Below are 20,099 nucleotides of genomic sequence, written 5' to 3' on the forward strand. Positions count from 1 at the left end.
ACAAGAAATGAAAAGAGCGGGTCCCTTGGAGCATGTCGATATCTCTTAAGTACCCTCTGGGGTGGGCAATAAATGCTGGCCTACTCAGCGACGCCCTCATCCCATGAATGAATTGAAAGAAAAGGTGCTTCTGAGTTCTTGTCCAAATGCTCATTCTGAGACACTGGGGTGTCGTTATCTCATCACCGTACATCACAGCCATTCACTTATATGCTCCACATAAGATTTATTTTCAAAACATGCTCTCGAATGTACGACACTTGTTTGTTATCTCTTGTACTGGAGAGTCCGAGTCAATTCAGTGAACCCTAAAAGTATTCTTTGTTTTGCCAGGGCTCCGCAATGCCAATTATGAATCAAGAACAATTAAATTAATAAGGATACAACCTAGACAGGATATTACTTCTCTTCTAATCATAACTTGTGTAATTATAGTACTTTGAAATTGTAAGGAAAATTCAAGTTCCAGCTGTGCTTATGTCATTTTCTATTACCTAAAATGGGCTTATTGTATTTGCGTCTTGGTTTATCTGTTAGATTTTAAGTACTGAATGTGAATAATTCAATGGTATAAACTACTGAGGTCAAACTCAAAAACAAATTTCACACGATTTTGCTGTTGTAAATAAATTACTTTTGTTGACTTCTGATTGTTCAATCAAGCAGCATCTTACATGAAACATGACCAGATATTCAAAAAAAACTCAAGACACTTAAGTACACTTTCTTTTAGATGTGTTTCCGGAATGTTAATGGAAGAAAAATTAGTATTTATTTTCCAATCTATTTCTTCCATAACCAGCAAAAGGGTCTGTTCTGTATTCAGTCTCAATGTGTTTAAGCGTAATAAAATTACTAAGCGATAGCCGAATAATAGCTCTTTGTGGACGAAGATGTCATAACACTCTCTACGCAGGGTGTTGAATTTCACAAATCATTCAGATCAGAAGTGAAATTAGAAAGTCTCCATGTTTTAACCTGCTGTAATAGCTGGTGGCATAATATGTCAATATAAGGATGCCAACTTTTGCTTCCCCAACAGTGAGTATTGTTCTTGGTGAATCAAGGATATGCTATTAATTAAAGTTAAAAATCAAAATTACAGTCCAGCAGGTTTATCAGGTAACCTGCCAAAGGAGCAGTGCTCTGAAAGCTAGTACCTCCAAATAAACCTGTTGGACTGTAGCCTGGTGTTGTGATTTTTAACTTTGTCCACACCAGTCCAACACCGACACCTCCAAATTATGGCTATTTAATAATGAGAGGGCTGTTATATAGTTGGTCATCTATTAGCTTTGAAAATGCAAAAAGGAAAGAAAAAATTCATCTTTCTATCAGGGTTGGAACATGATGTGAATGTGGGTCTATCTTTGCAGGAAGGTAGCAGTTTTGACTTATCAGGATAAGGAGAGTTGAGAAAGTGGGAATTTAGGTAGGACAAATTGTGAAGGTTTTGGGTTATGAAGTTGAAACCAGATGGATGATCAGTTCAGTTATGCAACATAGCCTTGCTGTGGTCTTGCTTAAAGTCTGACCAAGATACTAAAACGTGACCAACTAGGAGCATATCCGTCAGTGTTCAAACAACACTTCAGCCTGAGATCTCTGACTCAGGCCAGCTATTTAAGTTTAGGCTTGGTCTTGAATCAGTGGCACAATCCCTGCAGAAACCAAAAAGCTCTTTGTAAAACCTTGAATTAAAGAGACCGTTTAAAACCTGGCAAAATTCTACCTCTCCTTTTGCATTTGTAACTGTGTTTTGATAAATGTTGTGATTTTAGGTGTGGGATTGATTGGAAGCGTGGACAGCCCCTTTTATTGGATTTGTCTGCTGTGTTGAACCATATCCCTTCTATTTACACTTGGAGCTCAGGGACATTTGGAATTTGCATGCTTCTAGCAGGTTGTTTTCTGCACAGGTCAAAATGACAAACTCTTAACACATCTTATTCATATTTGATTGAAACACAGGTTAATAAGCATTGTTAACTTTTTCTTTCAAGCATTGATTTGAACTTTTTTTTTACAGAAAACAAATTCCATCTTAAATCCTCATTCAAAACTTAATGCCTGCTGTGCCTAAAACAAAGGGTGGAATTTTCCACTCCCTTGAGTAGTCTAGGCATTGGCAAAAATAAGGAAAACAGCTCCTTATGTCGAGAAAGAAAGTTGCAATTATCTTTTTGAACTTAATGATTTATGTCAGAAACTCTCTTATGAGCACCAACTACCTTATCTTCATGCATTTTCACCTCCTCAATAATCCCAACAGCCTCCAATTCTCTCCTTCCCCAAGAAACTAGATGGTGAGGTGCCAATGCCTGCCATTTAAAGTCAGTGATTTATCTGAGGGTATCAGCATCTCACTACTTGTTTCTCTGGGCTTTCATCTCTGACTCTTCATTCAAGCAGATCTACAACAGTAAACCACCAGCTTCACCACATCATGTCTGCTTTCGCTTCAACTCTTGCACTATTTCACCCCTTTGGGGACACCGTGGACCTGCATGCTTTTGTCAGTTGCTTTGTAAGCGGGGATTATATGTGTCTCATGCATTTTATGGATCTTGGCTTCATTTTTTTTAGTTTTTGCTCAGTTTTGAGATTGCATGCAGGTAGGATCCTGGGGTGAAGGACGGTGATGATGCAGGATCACAGTGCTGGTTCATATGCAGGGTTATAGTGTGGGCTGACACAGGCTACAGCAGACCAGCTGGTATTAAAATCACTTTGAAAACATGTTGCCGAAAAAGGGAAAATGCAGCCTAAAGTGGAACTAGTGATAAGTGAGACTGCAATGCCCAGCACAGCAGTGAGTGTATTTAGACTTGATTTTAATTGAATGGAATGGCAGTGCTGTATTTAAAGGATGCCTTAGCTTTTGATCCAATGTCCAATATCTCCTGCCCAACAGCTAATTACACTTTCCCAAAAAAAAAGCCAGCCAGCCACCAGCACCTGCCTCCTGTGAGGCCAGCTCCAGGTTTTCTATTCATGTGCTGGCCATTTATGCTACACTGACCCCACTGTAATGAGCCCTCAGTCCTCACCATTCGGGCCCACCAATTAAACCACATATCATTGTGTGTCTGAACATCTATCTCGATAACTCTGATTTTGGTCAGCTAAAGAAAAAATATCTGTTAAGTAAAGATAATGAGCATGGCAGCCAATGCTTTAAAATAAATTATCTTTTCTCTCTCATCTTATTGGTTAAATCTGTGTCCTCTGGTTACACATCCTGCCATCACTGAAAACATTTTCTCACCATTTACTGAGTTGAAATGGTTCATAAATTTGAACAGCTTTATTAAATCTACCCTTGACATTCTCTTTGATACTTGCATAACTGAAATCCTTCAGTGCTTTCACCAAACAAGCACATTTTCTTCGTGTCCACCAAAGTCTTTAGGTTAGACCAGGGAAACCCAGTGGATGTGGTCTATCTAGACTTCCAAAAGGCCTTTGATAAGGTGCCACACGGGAGGCTGCTGAGCAAGGTGAGGGCCCATGGTGTTTGAGGTGAGCTACTGGCATGGATTGAGGATTGGCTGTCTGACAGAAGGCAGAGAGTTGGGTTAAGAGGTTCTTTTTCAGAATGGCAGCCGGTGACAATCGGTGTCCCGCAGGGTTCAGTGTTGGGGTCGCAGCTGTTCACGTTATATATTAATGATCTAGATGAAGGGACTGGGGGCATTCTAGCGAAGTTTGCCGATGATGCAAAGATAGGTTGACAGGCAGGTAGCACTGAGGAGGTGGGGAGGCTGCAGAAGGATGTAGACAGTTTGGGAGAGTGGTCCAGGAAATGGCTGATGGAATTCAATGTGAGCAAATGCGAGGTCTTGCACTTTGTAAAAAAAGAATACAAGCATGGACTACTTTCTAAATGGTGAGAAAACTCATAAAGCCAAAGTACAAAGGGATCTGGGAGTGCTAGTTGAGGATTCTCTAAAGGTAAACATGCAGGTTGAATCCATGATTAAGAAAGCGAATGCAATGTTGTCATTTATCTCAAGAGAGTTGGAATATAAAAGCAGCATTGTGCTACTGAGACTTTATAAAGCTCTGGTTAGGCCCCATTTGGAGTACTGTCCAGTTTTGGGCCCCACACCTCAGGAGGGACATACTGGCACTGGAGTGTGTCCGGTGGAGATTCACATGGATGATCCCTGGAATGGTAGGTCTAACATTCGAGGAATGGCTGAGAATCCTGGGATCGTACTCATTGGAGTTTAGAAGATTAAGGGGAGATCTATTAGAAACTTACAAGATAATACATGGCTTGGAAAGGGTGAACGCTAAGAAATTGTTTCTGTTAGGCGAGGAAACTAGGACCTGTGGGCACAGCCTTAGAAATAGAGGGGGTCAATTCAGAACAGAAATGCGGAGACATTTCTTCAGCTAGAGAGTGGTGGGCCTGTGGAATTCATTGCCGTGGAGTGCAGTGGAGGCCGGGACGCTAAATGTCTTCAAGGCAGAGATTGATAAATTCTTGACGTCGCAAGGAAGTAAGGGCTACGGGGAGAATGCGGGTAAGGGGAGTTGAAATGCCCATCAGCCATGATTAAATGGCGGAGTGGACTCTGGGCCGAATGGCCTTACTTCCACTTCTATGTCTTATGGTCTTATGGCAGTTGAGTTTAATGGTAATGATGGCTGGGCAGAGAGAAAAATGCAAATATTGCAGGGATAAGGAATTAATTACTGTGTTTAACATTTCATAGGAGGAAAAAAGCTTAAAACTTACAGGTCCTTTGAGAAATTAGGAGAATTGCAAAATAAAGAAGAAATCAGGAAATGATGCACATGTTAACCTAATCCTTTATATCAATTTGGACTAATTCCACGTGCAGTCAAACAGGCTCTAGAATTTTGAACGTCTAGGATGGTAAAACATATGTTCTACAGCAGTTCAGCGTTATGTGCCAACGTAGAAAACCAGCAGTAGCTGGCCTTTGAAAATGCTGACATCTAGAGCAGCCCTGGTGTGGGGAAAAATAATTACTTTGGCCTTCTAATTTAAGTAGACACAATATCTGTTCGTTTGTGTTGGAGGGGAAGCCAAGAATTAGCATGAAACCTGAAAGGAAAAATCAAATATCGATGACCCAAGGTTTCAAGATTTTATGCTCGGAAACTTTTAAAATCTTCCATTAATTTTGATGCATTCCAATCACTTTAAATATTTTACCTGCAATTTGACTGAAATTTGAAGCAAAGTTTCAGTAATACAAACATTTTATAATTTCTGCAAAAGTTATATTAACATGGATGTCCATTCCTTCCTAAAATTGTACTTCATAGCTAATTCCATCTACTTGCAGACAGAATTAATTGGGAAATTTTCTCTCCTTCAAGTACCTACTCATTTCATTGAAGAATTCTGTTTCTGTGATTGTCCTTCAGGCTGGCACAGCTCATTTCCCTGCTGTACCACATTCCCCCCCCCCCCCCACCCCACTACCCCCCCAAAAAAAAACACATCCCTGGTCCCTCCGTTCAAATTCTGCTGCTTTTGCCTCTCCAGTGGACCTTCAATGCTCTTATTCATACCCTTGCATCTGCCACTCTCCTCATTCTCTCTCGTTAATGTTCCACTATGTTCTTCTGTCCTCCTTCCCCCTCATGTTTTATTACCATCCATTTTTCACCTTCCTTCATATAATGCTGCTCTTACTCAAGTCCAGCTGCTCTTTGAAGTCGTCCAACCACTAAATATTGAGTGGGAATTACTGTTCTTGCAAGATTTCTTTCCTGACAATACAGTTCTTAACACAAGTCCTGCTGCTTTTCAAATAGTTCCAGACACGACATACCATAGTTGGGAATTTCAGCTCCCTGAGCAATTACCACTCCAGGCAGTCTTTCTGATCATTTTAAATAGTCAGCAGCACTTTTATACAAGTTAAGGCTGAGAGCAGAATGGCCCACGTCAGTTTTGTCAGACATGTTGATTTATGCACTCCGCTGCACAAATAGTCTACATTGACACAAAGGAGTCTGTTGGCATCAGAGTTCATGGCATCATTTTGCAAAAAGTTATGCTATCAACGTGTTGCTAGAAGGCACAATTAAGAAGATTTGAACCAGGTGATGGGACTGGTATGAGTGGACTTGAAGTATTTAAATGTAGACTTTTGGCACCATCTCGGAACGCAATGACCACAAATTAGCCTGCCTTGTAGAAACTCTGCGCCATTGTTTAAACAGGTGGGCCCTGCTTGGAAAGCCCTCTGAAAGCTATTTTGTCACATTTTGAGGTTTGAAGTTGGAGCATTTTTGTTTGCAGTTAGTAAAAATGTTTATATGTACAAGGGGGATTTCATTTGCATAGGGATTCCATGAGTTGATCGAAAACTAAACTACTACTCCAAGTCATTTTGTGCATGAGCTTCATGGACTACTCATCTTATTTTGTTACATCTCCTGCATCCAGGACCTTGAGAGCACTTTGTCCAAAAAGGACATGCTATCCTCCCACTCATTACTTTTATAAAGCAGCGTCGGTTGTTTGTGAATTCTATCTTTCAGGATAAGTAAATTATTTTCGGATTTTGCTGGCAGAGCTGGATTCTGCTAGAATTCCTGGTCTGTTATCCCCATGTTTTCCATGTGGAAGGCAATTGGATGAATGAGGGATTAGGCCTGGCTTTTAAAATATAGTGGGATCCATTACCATACTGTGGGCATGGATGTGTCTGCAGCCTTGGATTATATAGCATTGTAAACTGTGTGTCAGCAGGATATCTGGAACAGGTGTGATATACTTTGAGCTTAGTGAGCAGAGATGAAGTTCTGAACATGAGAAATTTCTTTGAAAAGAAATGTTGAAGTATGTTAAGAGATGCTGTCAGTGTCCCAAAGGCATAGAGGCCATAAAAAGGAGGTTAACATTGTTTAAGGGAAAATAAGTCATGCCTTGTGAATTTATTGAAATTCTTTGAGGAGGTAGCCAGGTTTGTCAAGGAGGGCGAAGCAGGGGACTTATTTCCATTGGAATGCCAGAAGGTGTTTAAACATTCCACATGTGGACTTCTATAAAAGAAGAATGGAATTAGTGAAATAATACTGAATAAGTTAGTTGTGCAACCAGCTCCACTTTTTTTTTAAATTTTAGAGTTGGGGAAAAAAAATCAAATTATCAAAATTCAAATTAAGTTTAAATGCAGTGGCCCAAGAGACTCTTCCGATTACATGATCATGAATTTGATATTGGAAATTATTCCTTCAGCTCAAAGCAGGAAGGAAGTGAAGTCCTATGGTAATCAGCATTGTGACCCAAAGCAGCCTGCTATTTTAGAGAAAGGGTTCACAAACAAGAGTCTGCATAGAATTTTAAGGAGCTTGCTAGTGATTTGAAGTTAATGTAAAGCTGATCTGACCCCTAAAGGTTTCAGTATTCAGGTTACAGAGTGCTTCCTTCTACTCCGAAGATACTGACACCAGTGCATCATCACTATAGTGCTGGACCCTCAGAGGACGTGAGGAATTGGAAACCTGCTGTTCGGCCTCAGACTCATGATCATCTTGTCCTGCACAGTGCTTTGTAGAAACAGCATTTCATGAGGTGTGTGCCAGTCAGCTTGCTTAGATAGAACAAGGGCAGAAGCAAGAACTGGTATGGTCGTCATCCCCATTGGTCTCATATCGTTAACATACTCCGATTCAGTCGCAGTTTACCCACTTTACAGAGGCATTCTGTGCCCACTCACCCTTTCCCAACCTTGTAGCAGTAGTCAGTGACTCGGTTGAGCCAGAAGGAACTTCAACAAGCAGGCACGAATCTCGTGTTGAAGATACCTCACGCACTGAGAGAACTGCTGCTTAGCACTAACAAGTTTCACAACGAGCCTGACCAAGGTTTGAATTGGCAAGTTACGAATGGTATAGAACAATTGAAGGACACGTCGCCATTTTTCTTTCTAAAAGATTAATTCAGATTCAGCAGAGCTTTTCCAGATTAACTCATGTCTTTAGTTGCATTTATTTCTGTTCATCTCACGCATGGCCTAGCATATTAAATTTGCTACAGCAATAAAGTCTTTTCACTGGCAACAATGGAAGGTTTTCTGAATCTTTTTGTATATTAAAATCTATATTTAAAAAATCTTGCATTCTTGTGTATTTCCTGACTCCAAAATGTTGTTCCTGTTTCCAATGTTTCTGACACATGGTAGCTTTTTCCCGTTAGAAATGTCTATAATAACGACATTGGCATGGGTAAACCCAGCAACCTCTAGTTGTAGAAGATGCCCGTTGGTGGTGGTTGTCTCTTTGTTTCCTCAAAATTGACTTAAATTGCTTTGTGAAAATATTTCAACTGCCATTTTTTTCAATAACTTTCTCATATCCAAACTGAGGCTTGAAATAAAACGAAACAAATGAAACGCTCACAATAATGTTACTATAATTAATGTCTTTTGTGTGTGCACGTCTTTGTAGATATTTCAATGTCTCAACCTATTTTGTGTGTCTGGAGTTAAATGTAATATTTTTGTCCAAAGCACTTATTCAGATCTTGCAAGCTTGCTCATTTTCAAAGTAGGAGTTGCACTGAGCATATAAAGTGGATTTGGTTTTCAATTGCATCCATGCTATTCACTGAATTGTAATGATGGCACATTTCCTTTGGCATTTAGCAACTCTTTCTTGGTTAGTTTTCAAAATTAATTGAACCAAACATTTGAATGTAAATTTCAAGAATCTTGATTAGTTATCTTTGTTCACTGAAATGAAAGCAAAATATCGTGGATGCTGAAATTCTGAAACAAACACAGAAAATGCTGGAAAACAGGTCTGGCAGCAAGTTTGCAGAGAGAAATTGTTAACCTTCTGATTCTGACATGACTTCTTCAGAACTTATGCTGTGTGTGTGTAGGAGTTTTGGAGGTAAACATTCTGCCTCTGTAAGTTGCAGCTTAGCAATCGTGGTCTGTAAATTTCAGTAAGTGCAGCAAAATGAAAATGAGCTGCAAATCAAATGGAAGCCTCCAATAATGATATGTCTTAATGATTGAGAATATAATGATTGGAAAGATTTTATGCAATTCCTAAGATCCAGAACAATTAAAATCTGTGGAAAATGTATTTATTTGAGGATACAGTTGTCATGCCATTGGTGCTATCTCTTCTTTGTTAATGTCGTGCTGCATGAATTATGTTTCTAACTTTATAAAGAATTTGCACTTATGCACAGTAAAGGTGTAACCATTTCCAATTCAATTCAATTCAAGTATTGAATAAAACAGTGTACAGAAAAAAATAACTTTAATTAGCTTGTATAAATTTCAAATTCAGTCATTTAAGTATTTGCATGGTATTGATGTTAATAAATGTATTTCTGTTTAGGGACGGCTGCAGTGGCAGTTGCTGGTTTATTGGCGGCTTTGCGCATCACTAAGAATAAATTGTCAGATCACACATTCTTATTTCAAGGTGCTGGAGAGGTAAGTCAGTAAGTGACCATCGGTAAGATTGGTTAACTCTCCTTTTATTTGGCATTTACTTCTTAACTCTGAAGATCTTTAAGAGGGGAGGTTGGTACAGATATGATGGGCTGGATGATTCTTGCAAATGAGTTCAATATACTATTTATCGAAAACTTAGTTTTCGAAAGATTTGTAGAACTTTGTTTGGTAAACGTGAATGTATTCAGTACCATGTCTTGCTGTCCCTTTGTTACCTGCCTGACATAGCCAACTGGCTTAAAATACCATTTTTTATCTTAGCCTTTTGTTGAATGTTTAAAATTGAAATTATTACACGCTTTGCAGCAAATCCCAAGATTGTAAATTCTGCACCTTCAATGTAAAGCCTCTTTGAGAATTATCCAAATAATGGAATGTGTAACAAAATTGCTGGAAAAGCTCAGCAAGTTTAGCAGCATCTGTGGAGAGAAATCAGTTAACGTTTCAGGTCAAATAACCTTCCTAGAAATATATTGTTGATGCACGTCAGTGATTGACACTCCTGCCATGCTTGGGTTAACAAAGTGTCTCCAACGTTGCTACAGTTATTAATCTTTAGCGTCCCAACTCCCAGATGTTGATGCAATGGATCCAAATCTATTGTGGTTCGATTGGAAATCTATTGATGTGCAGGTATACTTTAATATTTGGGTCGCAAAATACTAAGACATCAAAGTGCAAAGAAATTTGATGTCGCGTCAAATTGGACCTCCCATATTGGCAGCTGCATCTGAACTAAAATAATTTACAATCACGAATTACTTTGGAGATAATATAGTCTGTTGAATCTCCATTGTATTGTGCAGCATTAAATGGGATGTAGTTTTATTCTCCGTATCCATACATCTTTGAGAGTATAGTTAGAGCCACAATCTTGAAGCAGAGGTCAGGTAGTTTTGACAGAGAATGAAGATCAGAGAGTGAATCCCTTCTTGTTGCTCAAACCACCAAGCCTGTAGTTTTGGAATACAATTGTTGTTACTCATGTCATCAACTTAAAATGGTGCATTGTGTGCCAAGACATGACCTGTTAAAAGAGGAGAAAATCTTTTAAGTCCGGCACGGTGGCTCCGCGGTTAGCACTGCTGCCTCACAGTACCAGGGTCCCAGAGCCTTGGGCGACTGCCTGTGTAGAGTTTACACATTCTCCCCATGTCTATGTGCATTCCTCTGGGTGCTTCAGTTTCCTCCCAAAGTCCAAAGATGTGCAGGCAAGGTGAATTGGCCATGCTAGATTGCCCATAGTGTTAGGTGCATTAGTCAGAGGGAAATGGGTCTGGGTGGGTTACTCTTCGGAGGATCGGTGTGGACTGGTTGGGCCGAAGGCCCTGTTTCTACACTGTAGGGAATATAATCTAAATAATTTTAAAAAGAAACCACATTTTTAAATTGAAAATCCAAAAGGTTATATTGCTAATTTTTAACTGTTCAACATATTTTTTTTGCATCTAATTTTATTTTCCTCTGTTTCCTAACATAGGCTGCCATGGGAATAGCGGATCTCATAGTGATGGCAATGAAGAAGGAAGACATACCTGTACAGCAGGCTCTTTCTAAGATTTGGATGGTTGACTCTAAAGGCCTCATTGTTAAGGTAAAACAAAACGCAAACATTTAGGGATAGATTCACTGTCTTGATGGTAATAAAGTAAGTGCTGTGCCAGATTTTAATATAACAAGTATATAATTCTATCATACTCCAATACCAGATGTTAGTTTTAGGTTTGTTGCTCTTTTTTTCTGCTTATCACTGAGATAGTGCCCCCTCCCACATGTTGCTTTAGGATGTGTTGACTGTGGATTGAAATGTTTATCTTCTATTGTGAACATTCTGTCTAGGCTACTTTAATAAATGGGGTTTAAGGAAGGGGTAGCAGCTCTCTCAAGCAGGTTGATAGCAATTCAAGTCAAGTCTTAAGAGAAATTCTTGAGTATCTCATCCTGTATTAGTCCTCATCCAGCTTTCACCCGTGGCTTCAAGTAGGCCACACCCCAGGAAACCACTTTGGGCAGCGCAAAGCACGTGAGGGCAGCCATCCTGTCTTGTAACCTGACGTGCAAAGACAAATTCTGGTGGATTTGGTGAATAAGTCAAATTTAAGATCCATGGTCTTGAAGGCATGTCAGTACAACATTGAGGGCATAGAACTGTGGATGAGACAGAAAATATCCTGGTGACCAACTTATTACTGACAGGTCAAGAATACTGATGGACAAAGTATAGAAAGCTGGGCAGAGAACTTTAATGCCATTCTAATTGGCTTTCATCCATTGATGAAGAAGTAATCAAAAAGCTGTCACACTGTCATCAACTATTCTCTCCACAGATATCCACACTGTTAGAAACACAGAACACAATCAAACTCCTGTTTAGTGGAAAATCTCCAAGAGCTGATGCTTTTCTCGCTGATGTCCACATGGCAACTACTGCCTGGTCAAGAAGTTCATTGAACTCTTTCCTGCCTTTTCAGATGTAAAGGAGTATCCCATAAAATTACAGAATGTCAACCTCTGCCAAAATAAAGGAAATTGGTAATCACAAATTAATTTCACTCCCTGTCCATTGCCATCAAAACATTCATCAGATTTTTTTCAAAATGCTTAGTGCATTATCCCCACCGTGACCCATTGCTGGAGAGTTGGTGTGCTTTCAGAAAAGGTAGGCAACATGTAAATAGTGCTCACAGTTAGACAGCTTCAGGAAAAATCCTAAGAAAGGAACATAGCCCTTTACACCACAGTTCTTAACCTGGTGAAGATCTTTTTCAGTCAGTCATATGGGCCTTCACTTAGGTAATGTTGAAAATTGACTGCCTTGAGAAATTTATCATAGTTCAACAGTTCTGTGAAGGCATTCTGTCATGCATCTTGGATAATGCGTAGTCTTTTGTTCCATTCCTAGTCATAGAGTTAAAAAGGCTATGAGTTAAGACTAAGCATTTTCATTATTGTCTCCACCAAGATGTTTGATGATGTGTACCATTACAATGATCGTGACGTGAACTACAACGTGGAGCAATGACCTTTTGAATGTGGCTTTCTGTCTTATTTCTGCTCAAATCACAGAAGTACTCAAGTTCATTGTTGTTTATTCTCCTATTTTCACAACATTTTTCTTACTACTTAACACTGGTCAGCAATTAGCATTTCCCCATCTTCTGATGTAATGTGTTGGAATCATAGAATCTCTATAGTGTGGAAAGAGGCCATTCAGCCCATCAAATCTGCACCTTCCAAAAAAGCATCCCACCCAGACTCCGCACCCCACCCTATTCCCATAACCTCCCATTTCTCATTTTCCAATCCATCTAACCTCCGCATGTTTGGACTGAGACGAAACCAGAGCACCCTGTGACAATGCTGCACCTTTAACAAGGTTATGTTGTCCTTGTTTTTTTTTCCCCAGAGAAGTTGTAAAAGATTTACAGACTCCAAAAAGTCTAAAGTTGAAGGGTTTTAGGGCCAGTTTGATTATGGCTAACAGATACTGCCTCAAGCAAAAGCCTTTTAAGTTTAAAAAAAGCATTTGGACAATGAAAGGGGAATAGCTAGTTCTACCAACCCAGCTTCCCTCTGGTTTGCTTTGGTGTTTGGTGGTCTAGCTATTTACGAAGGCAGTCAGGCAGTTTTGATGCTGCTGGACCCAAAGAAGCAGGCCCAGGCTGGTCCTCTCTATCTGACATCTCTCCTGTAAGACCCTGTGTTTGAGTTTTACCTTTTATGCCAAGGAGTGTTAATGGGGATTGTCGCAAGTATTTGGAACAGCATCATGGGCGGCACGGTGGTACAGTGGTTAGCACTGCTGCCTCACAGCGCCAGAGACCCGGGTTCAATTCCCGCCTCAGGCGACTGACTGTGTGGAGTGTGCACGTTCTCCCCGTGTCTGCGTGGGTTTCCTCCGGGTGCTCCGGTTTCCTACCACATCACAAAGATGTGCAGGGTCAGGTGAATTGGCCATACTAAATTGCCGGTAGTGTTAGGTAAGGGGTAAATGTAGGGGTATGGGTGGGTTTCGCTTCGGCGGGTCGGTGTGGACTTGTTGGGCCGAAGGGCCTGTTTCCACACTGTAATCTAATCTAATCTAATCTAATCTAATTAAGTTGGAATGGTCTTTTGGGTTTTTGGCCAACTTATGTTATTCTACATTCTGTTCTCTTATTTGTGTTTCATTCGGTAATCTTGGAAATAAATTCTGTTCTGTTTAAAACTAAATGGTTTCACCAGTGGCATCTCTTGGAATATCAATGTGTTACACCTGCTTCAAGCAACTCGCAAAATTAGGGTCTGGGCCACTTTCTTAAAATGTTTTGAGGGGGTCTGGCCTGGTCCATGACAACCCAGAGGAAACCCTCAGACACAGGGAGAATCGTCAAACTGCACACATCGCCCAATGCTGGATTCGAAGCTCCCTGGCACTGTGAAGCAGCAGCGCTAGCCACTGTGCCACTCTGACATAATACATTATATTTTAAAACTTTCACTTTAAGAATTGAGCTAATTCTTTGTAAATCTTATTTAAATAGTGAAGCAGTTCTCTCCTTTTTCTATTGTTACACAATTTTTGCAGTTCAAGCTAATTTTTCTCCCTTAAACCACATAGTTCCTCCAATAAATTGAGCTAAAGTGTGGTTTTGTGCTATCCTTTGATGCTGGAGGTGGGGTGGGAGAACGTGTAACTTTTTGTGACCCATTCAGATTGAGAGGAAGGAGGCCATGCAATTTTAATGCTCCACTTTATCTGCATCATTGGAGCCTTGCCCAGGTCATTGCAGCACAGCATCTCTTCGTCTGAGCTTGAGGTCTCCACATGCAGCAGCAGGACTGGCTGAGACCCAAGAGAACGGGGGAGGTAGGGGATTTCACTGCCCGAGGGCAGCCAGTTCAATTGCTGTGTCTCTGGGAGCTCTGGGAAATCTGGTCAATTGGCTCAGTTTGAAATTCAGGGGTTTCAGTGCAACACGTGAATTTGAGTCACAGATGGTGGGGGGAGCTACGGGTAGAACAAAAATTCAGTTTTGCTCGGACCTTGGGTGGGTCTCTCTCATGGTGTGAGGCAGCCTCTTGAGAGAAGAACATACTGCTTGAGCCCAGCCCCTTGGTGGAATGTGGGCCCCAATGATTGGCCACTGTTTGCATCACCTTTTCCCATGCCCTGCTGGGAGAAGCTCGTGCAGGATTTCCATTCCTGGTGTAATGAAAGAATAATCGGTCTGCTCTCGTTCGAATTGAAATGCATCTCGGACGCAGCGAGAAAACACCAGGAAAGGAAATTCTGAGTGAAGTCTCAATTGCCTATGGTATTTTACGGTTATTACTAGGAACTTTCCAGGCACACATTGATCATGGCCATCTCCTACATGCTCACTGAAGCCACATCAAACACTGCAGATGATGAACATTGCTGCTTCGTCCTTGGAGGACAAATGAGAATTATAATTGATGTATTGAACGGGTTTGACTAGGTCTTAAGACTAAGGGGGGATCAAAGGGTGTGGGGAGAAAGTGGGAACAGATACAGAATTGGTTGATTGCCTATGATCAGATTGAATGGTGGACCAGGCTCAAAGAGCTGAATGGTCTATTCCTCCTACTTTCTAGGTTTCCATATGTCTGTGGCAGACAGATGTCATCAATCAGGGAAATATAAGCTACAACCCTCATGTTGGCTTTCACCAGCCCCAACAAGCTCAGTCTTGCCCCTGTGACATTTAGGTCTTGTCTAATTCAGTCCATTCTATCAAGGGGCTGGGCTCAGGCAGTATGTCCTCCTTTCAAGTGGCTGCCTCACACCACGTGAGAGACATATCCAAGGCCCTAGCACAACTGATTTTTCGTTTTGCCCATGGCTCCCCCCACCATCTGTGATTCAAATTCACTTGAGCTGGCTTGGTTGCCATTGATTCCTTCTCCAGGTACCTCCTGTGCTCTTAGTTTTGTCTGAGCTTCCTCCACCTTATGATTAACATTGGTTGTTAGGAGGCCTGATGAACTTCAGCTACTGGTGTACTGATCCGAGAAGAACCCAAATGTGGATGTCCATGCAAAACATTGGAAGCTTTATATTCTATAGACATTTTGGGAGCTAGATTTTACAACCTTGTGGTGTCTGATTTATTCTAGCTGAAATCATATGGTCTGTCTGTAACTGTGTTTTCCCTTGGTGTTTAGAGGGGATGATTGTTATAAGCTTTTAAGATGTCTTTATAGCCCAACTTGGCTATAATATCAAGATTGCAATTCACCGTAAAAAGCTATTTTAGGAATTTGAACAATGTGACATGTTCAGACAGGTTTAACTGAACAGTTTTTCTTTCAATCATGGTTTCAAATCCAGATTTATTGCAGCTCGTAGCACTAAGCACCAGATGTCATAAGGAGATACTGATGACACACTGCAGAGAGTGAAAGTGCTGGTTCCTTTTACATGAGAGCAGTAGAGGGTCTTTGACTGACCTGTAAGGATAATAAGGACAACAGTTTGTATTATTGACTTCTGTTAATTGATTTAACTCCTTTATTCCTGACGCTGTTTCTGCTCAAGTTTGTCAGACAGCCAATGTGAGTGGTTTCCACCTTCTGTGACAGCATTTTATCAAAGAATCAAAATCTGTCCCTGAAGTTGGGTGTATCTTGTTGATCATAACCACTGTTTGAATGGATTATCAGGTATAGGCTGCTAGATTCCAAGATTCTTTATTTCATAGATGGGCTAAAATGCTGTGGCACATGAGATTAAGTGGAAGGACAGTGGCTGAATGTCCTCGTGCATTTGGGTATATTAAAAGCAATTGTCAGTAAATATATTTCAGATCAGGTAATGACTAGCAGGTTTCTTTGGCCTTTTGACCTGAAAAAGTGAACTTTCCTATTCAGAAACTGAATTATTGACTTGTTCTCACCTTTTGAACTTGAATAGACTATGCTTTATTTCTAGATGTCCTGCCTTACCAATAGGGAAATGCATTCTGATTAGAAGGAACTCGAAGGCTATATGGATTTGCCTTCTAATTCCTTTGCAGAGAAGTAATGTCAATACATGATATTCTCAGACTTGCATTTATATACTTTAATGGGAATTACTGTTCCCAGTTTTCTCTGCTGTGTTTGATTTAATTGTACATTCTTCAAATAACTGTTAATAGGAGTGCCTTGGGAGGAAAGAAATGCTTCTCTGTAATGCTAAGACTGTTATAATCACACGTTATAATTCCTTTCAGTTTTGTGTTGATGGGGAAAAACAGTTGTTTGGAAAGAAACTAGAAGGAAATAAAACTGAAATGGAAGGAAGTGGAACTAAATGCTATTTAGATAAAGACATCATTAAAGAAAGCTTCCAAAAGTAAACTGTAAGCAAAAATGAAGGGATACCAAACACCTGGAGGGCACAGTGTGCATTCCACAAAGCAGATTTATCATGTAAAATCCATTGCAACCCAACAGTCAATTTTTAGTTGAAGCTACTGTACAATATTAAAATATTGAAGAGATTTGAACAATAAAATGGGTGTAATCAGTGATTTTCATCTTAAAAAGGGAACAAAAAAACTTGAAAGTGATTGGATTTTAAATCTTATGACAAGCTGTGGAATGTTCAATAGCTCAAGCCTATTCCACCGTTCAGTTAAATAATGGTTCATTTCTATTGCAGTTCCATATGGCCATCTTGGCTCTGTGTTCCTTTAATACCATTCAATCCAAATCAGTTGTGGAATTTTCAATTGAGCTAACCCAAGTAGTTCTCTGAGGAGCTAGTTCCAGATCCACACTGTTTATTGTGTGAAGAAGTGATTTTTGACATCACCTTGAAACGATCTGGCTCTAGTTTAAAGACTATGCCCCTGTTTTAAGGAAATCTCCATCAGAGGAAATAGTTTTCATCTATCATATAAAATTCTTTACTCTAAATAATAATTGCCCCAGCTGGATTGCCCCTTAAACTTCTACGCTGTGACTGTAGTGCGCAAATTCAGCAATGAACTGCTTAGTCATCTCTGGGACCCACAACTCCAGAGTGGAAGAAAATCATTGTATCTTGAGGGACTATATAAGAAGTCTCAAGGGAGGCTCTTAAACCGAGTAAACTATTCTTGTTACTTAATTCTTTTAGACCCAGTATTATTCTAGTTTATGCTGTGCTAAAATGAAAGCCATTTTAGCTTTCTTAAGGTTTACAGAACACAGACTGTAAAAAGGTGTCTAATCAGAGCTTTATAATGATGTAATTTTCAACCCTTTGTATTCCAGCTCTCAAGATAAAGGCAAATATACCGTTAAACTACTTGTACCTGTCCATTAGCTTTTAGTTTCTACCTTTGAACCCTGAAATATCTGTACTGTTCTACAGTTCTGAGTGTCACTCCAATTTGAACATCCCTTAATGATCTAAATTGGATGGGCTCCAATTTCCCTAACTGAACTCTATTTCCCACTGTTTTATTGACCTACTTAGTGTGTCCATATGCAACTTTGCTATTGTTCTTTTGTATGTTTATAAGCTCTGGAATTGTTCAGGACTGGAGGTGGTCCGTTAACTCAATAGGTTAGTTTTCTGAAACAGGTACCAATTGGTTCCTTGTCTCTATTCTTTCCCTATAGCTTGTCAGTTTATCCTTGAATTGTGGGTTCTTTTCTGATTAAATGTTTTTGAGATCTGAATCTTGATTAACCTTTAACAACTTAAAGCATAGGTACTAGGTTAGCTTGGAGCAATGCTTTTAGAGCAGTAAGACAAGGCTATTTTCTGGGTCTGTAGATTAAGGTGCAAAGGTGGCCTTTAGTAGAATGATGTGCTTGTCCTGTCGAATGTGGGAGATTAAGGAGAGTTTCCATGTTACTGCTGATTGTCTGCAGGAAGTGTTTGGTTGCAAATCCTATCGTATTGCACAGATCAGTTGGAGCAGCAATTAAAGGAAATGAGGAATTTACAGGAGCTGGGGATGTGATGGATGGGAGAAAAACTGCAGATACCTCTGGTAGATGGGTTACCTCCAGGAAAGGCAGACAGGAATCTCTTGTAGCTATCCACATCCCAAACAATTACGCCATTTTGGAAAATGTAGGAGGCGTTGCACTCTCCGAATGTAGCACGAACAGCCAGGTTTCTGGTACCGAGACTGGCTCTGATGTACCGAGAGGTTCCTCAGGTTCCAACCAATTGATTGTGATAATGGACTCTCTAGACAGAGGCACAGATAGATGTTTCTGAAGCTGACACGAGACATCAGAATGGTGTGTTGCTTACCTGGTGCCAGGATCAAAAGTGTCTTAGGATGCAGAATGTTCTCAAAGATGAGAGGGACCAGTAGGAGGTTGTTGTACACCATAGGAACTCTCGACATAGGAAGAGAAACAGATAGAATTCTGAGGAGAGACTATAGGAAGTTAGGCAGGAATTTAAAAAGTAGGTCCTTGAGGGTGGTAGGGTATGTATTATTCCTGGTACCATGAGCTTTTGAGGGTAGGAATAGAAGGATAGAGCAGGTGAATGCGTAGCTGAGGAGCTGGTACAAGGGGGAAGGATTCACATTTTTGGATCTTTGGAATATCTTCTGGGGTAGAAGTGATCTATATAAGGATATATTGCACCTGAATTGGAAGGGGTCTGATATACTGGTCAAGTGGGGGTGAGACCCAGGAAAATGGTAATAAAATGGATCAGTCTGAGACTGCAGTTGGGAAAAGGAGTGATTCAAATAGTCAGGGAAGGCAGGAACAAAGCAGAGAATGAGTTAGGACTGACAAATTAAACTGCATTTATTTCCATGCAAGAGACTTAACAGGTAAGGCAGATGAACTCAAGGAATGGTTAAGAACATGGGACAGTGATATCATAGCAATTACAGAGACATGGCTCAGGGATGGACAGGACTGACAGCATAATGTTCCAATGCATAGATCCTATAGGAGGGACAGACAAGGTTGGGGGGGGTGGAGGTGGTGTGCAAGAGAAGAGGGAGAGTGGTGGTTTTGATAAGAGATAGCATTACAGCTGTATATACGGAGGGCATTCCTGGGAATACGTCCAGGGAAGTCATTTGGGTGGGACTGAGAAATAAGAAATGGACAATCACATTATTGGGATTGTATTATAGATCCCTTAATAATCAACAGGAAACTGAGAAACAAATTTGTAAGGAGATCTCAATTATCTGTACGAATAATTGGGTGGTTATGGTAGGGGATTTTTAATTTCCAAACACAGATTAGGACTGTCATAGTGTTAAGGACTTGGATGGAGAGGAATTTAAGTGTACACAATAACATTTTCTGGTTCAGTTTGGATGTGCCTACTTGAGAAGGTGCAAAACCTGACCTACTCTTGGGAAATAGGCAGGGCAGGTGACCGAGGTGTCAGCGGGGAGCACTTTGGGGCCAGCGACCCATAATTCTATTAGTTTTAAAATAATGATGGAAAAGGATAGACTGGATCTAAAAGTTAAAGTTCTTAATTGGGAGGAAGGCTAGTTTTGACAGTATTAGGCAAGAACTTTGAAAAGTTGGTAGGGGGCAGATGTTTGCAGATAAAGGGATGGCTAGAAAATGGAAAGCCTTCAAAAATGAGATAATGAGAGTCCAGAAACAGTATGTTCCAGTTAGGGTGAAGGGCAAGGCTGGTAGTTGTATGGACTGCTG

At 40.4% G+C, this 20,099-nt stretch overlaps 1 protein-coding gene across 1 annotated transcript in view; it reads left to right on the forward strand.

Moving 5' to 3' along the window:
- Positions 1 to 20,099, forward strand: part of me1 (malic enzyme 1, NADP(+)-dependent, cytosolic) — a 440,214-nt gene that overhangs the window by 339,554 nt on the left and 80,561 nt on the right. The window contains exons 8-9 of the mRNA XM_043685873.2: positions 9,349 to 9,446; positions 10,948 to 11,061. Of these exons, the coding sequence (XP_043541808.1) occupies positions 9,349 to 9,446; positions 10,948 to 11,061 (212 nt within the window). The remainder of the gene's footprint in view (positions 1 to 9,348; positions 9,447 to 10,947; positions 11,062 to 20,099) is intronic.

Source organism: Chiloscyllium plagiosum, unplaced genomic scaffold (genome assembly GCF_037043375.1).
Source record: "Chiloscyllium plagiosum isolate Xiang-an unplaced genomic scaffold, Cpla_swu_hap1 HiC_scaffold_3, whole genome shotgun sequence".
NCBI lineage: Eukaryota > Metazoa > Chordata > Chondrichthyes > Orectolobiformes > Hemiscylliidae > Chiloscyllium > Chiloscyllium plagiosum.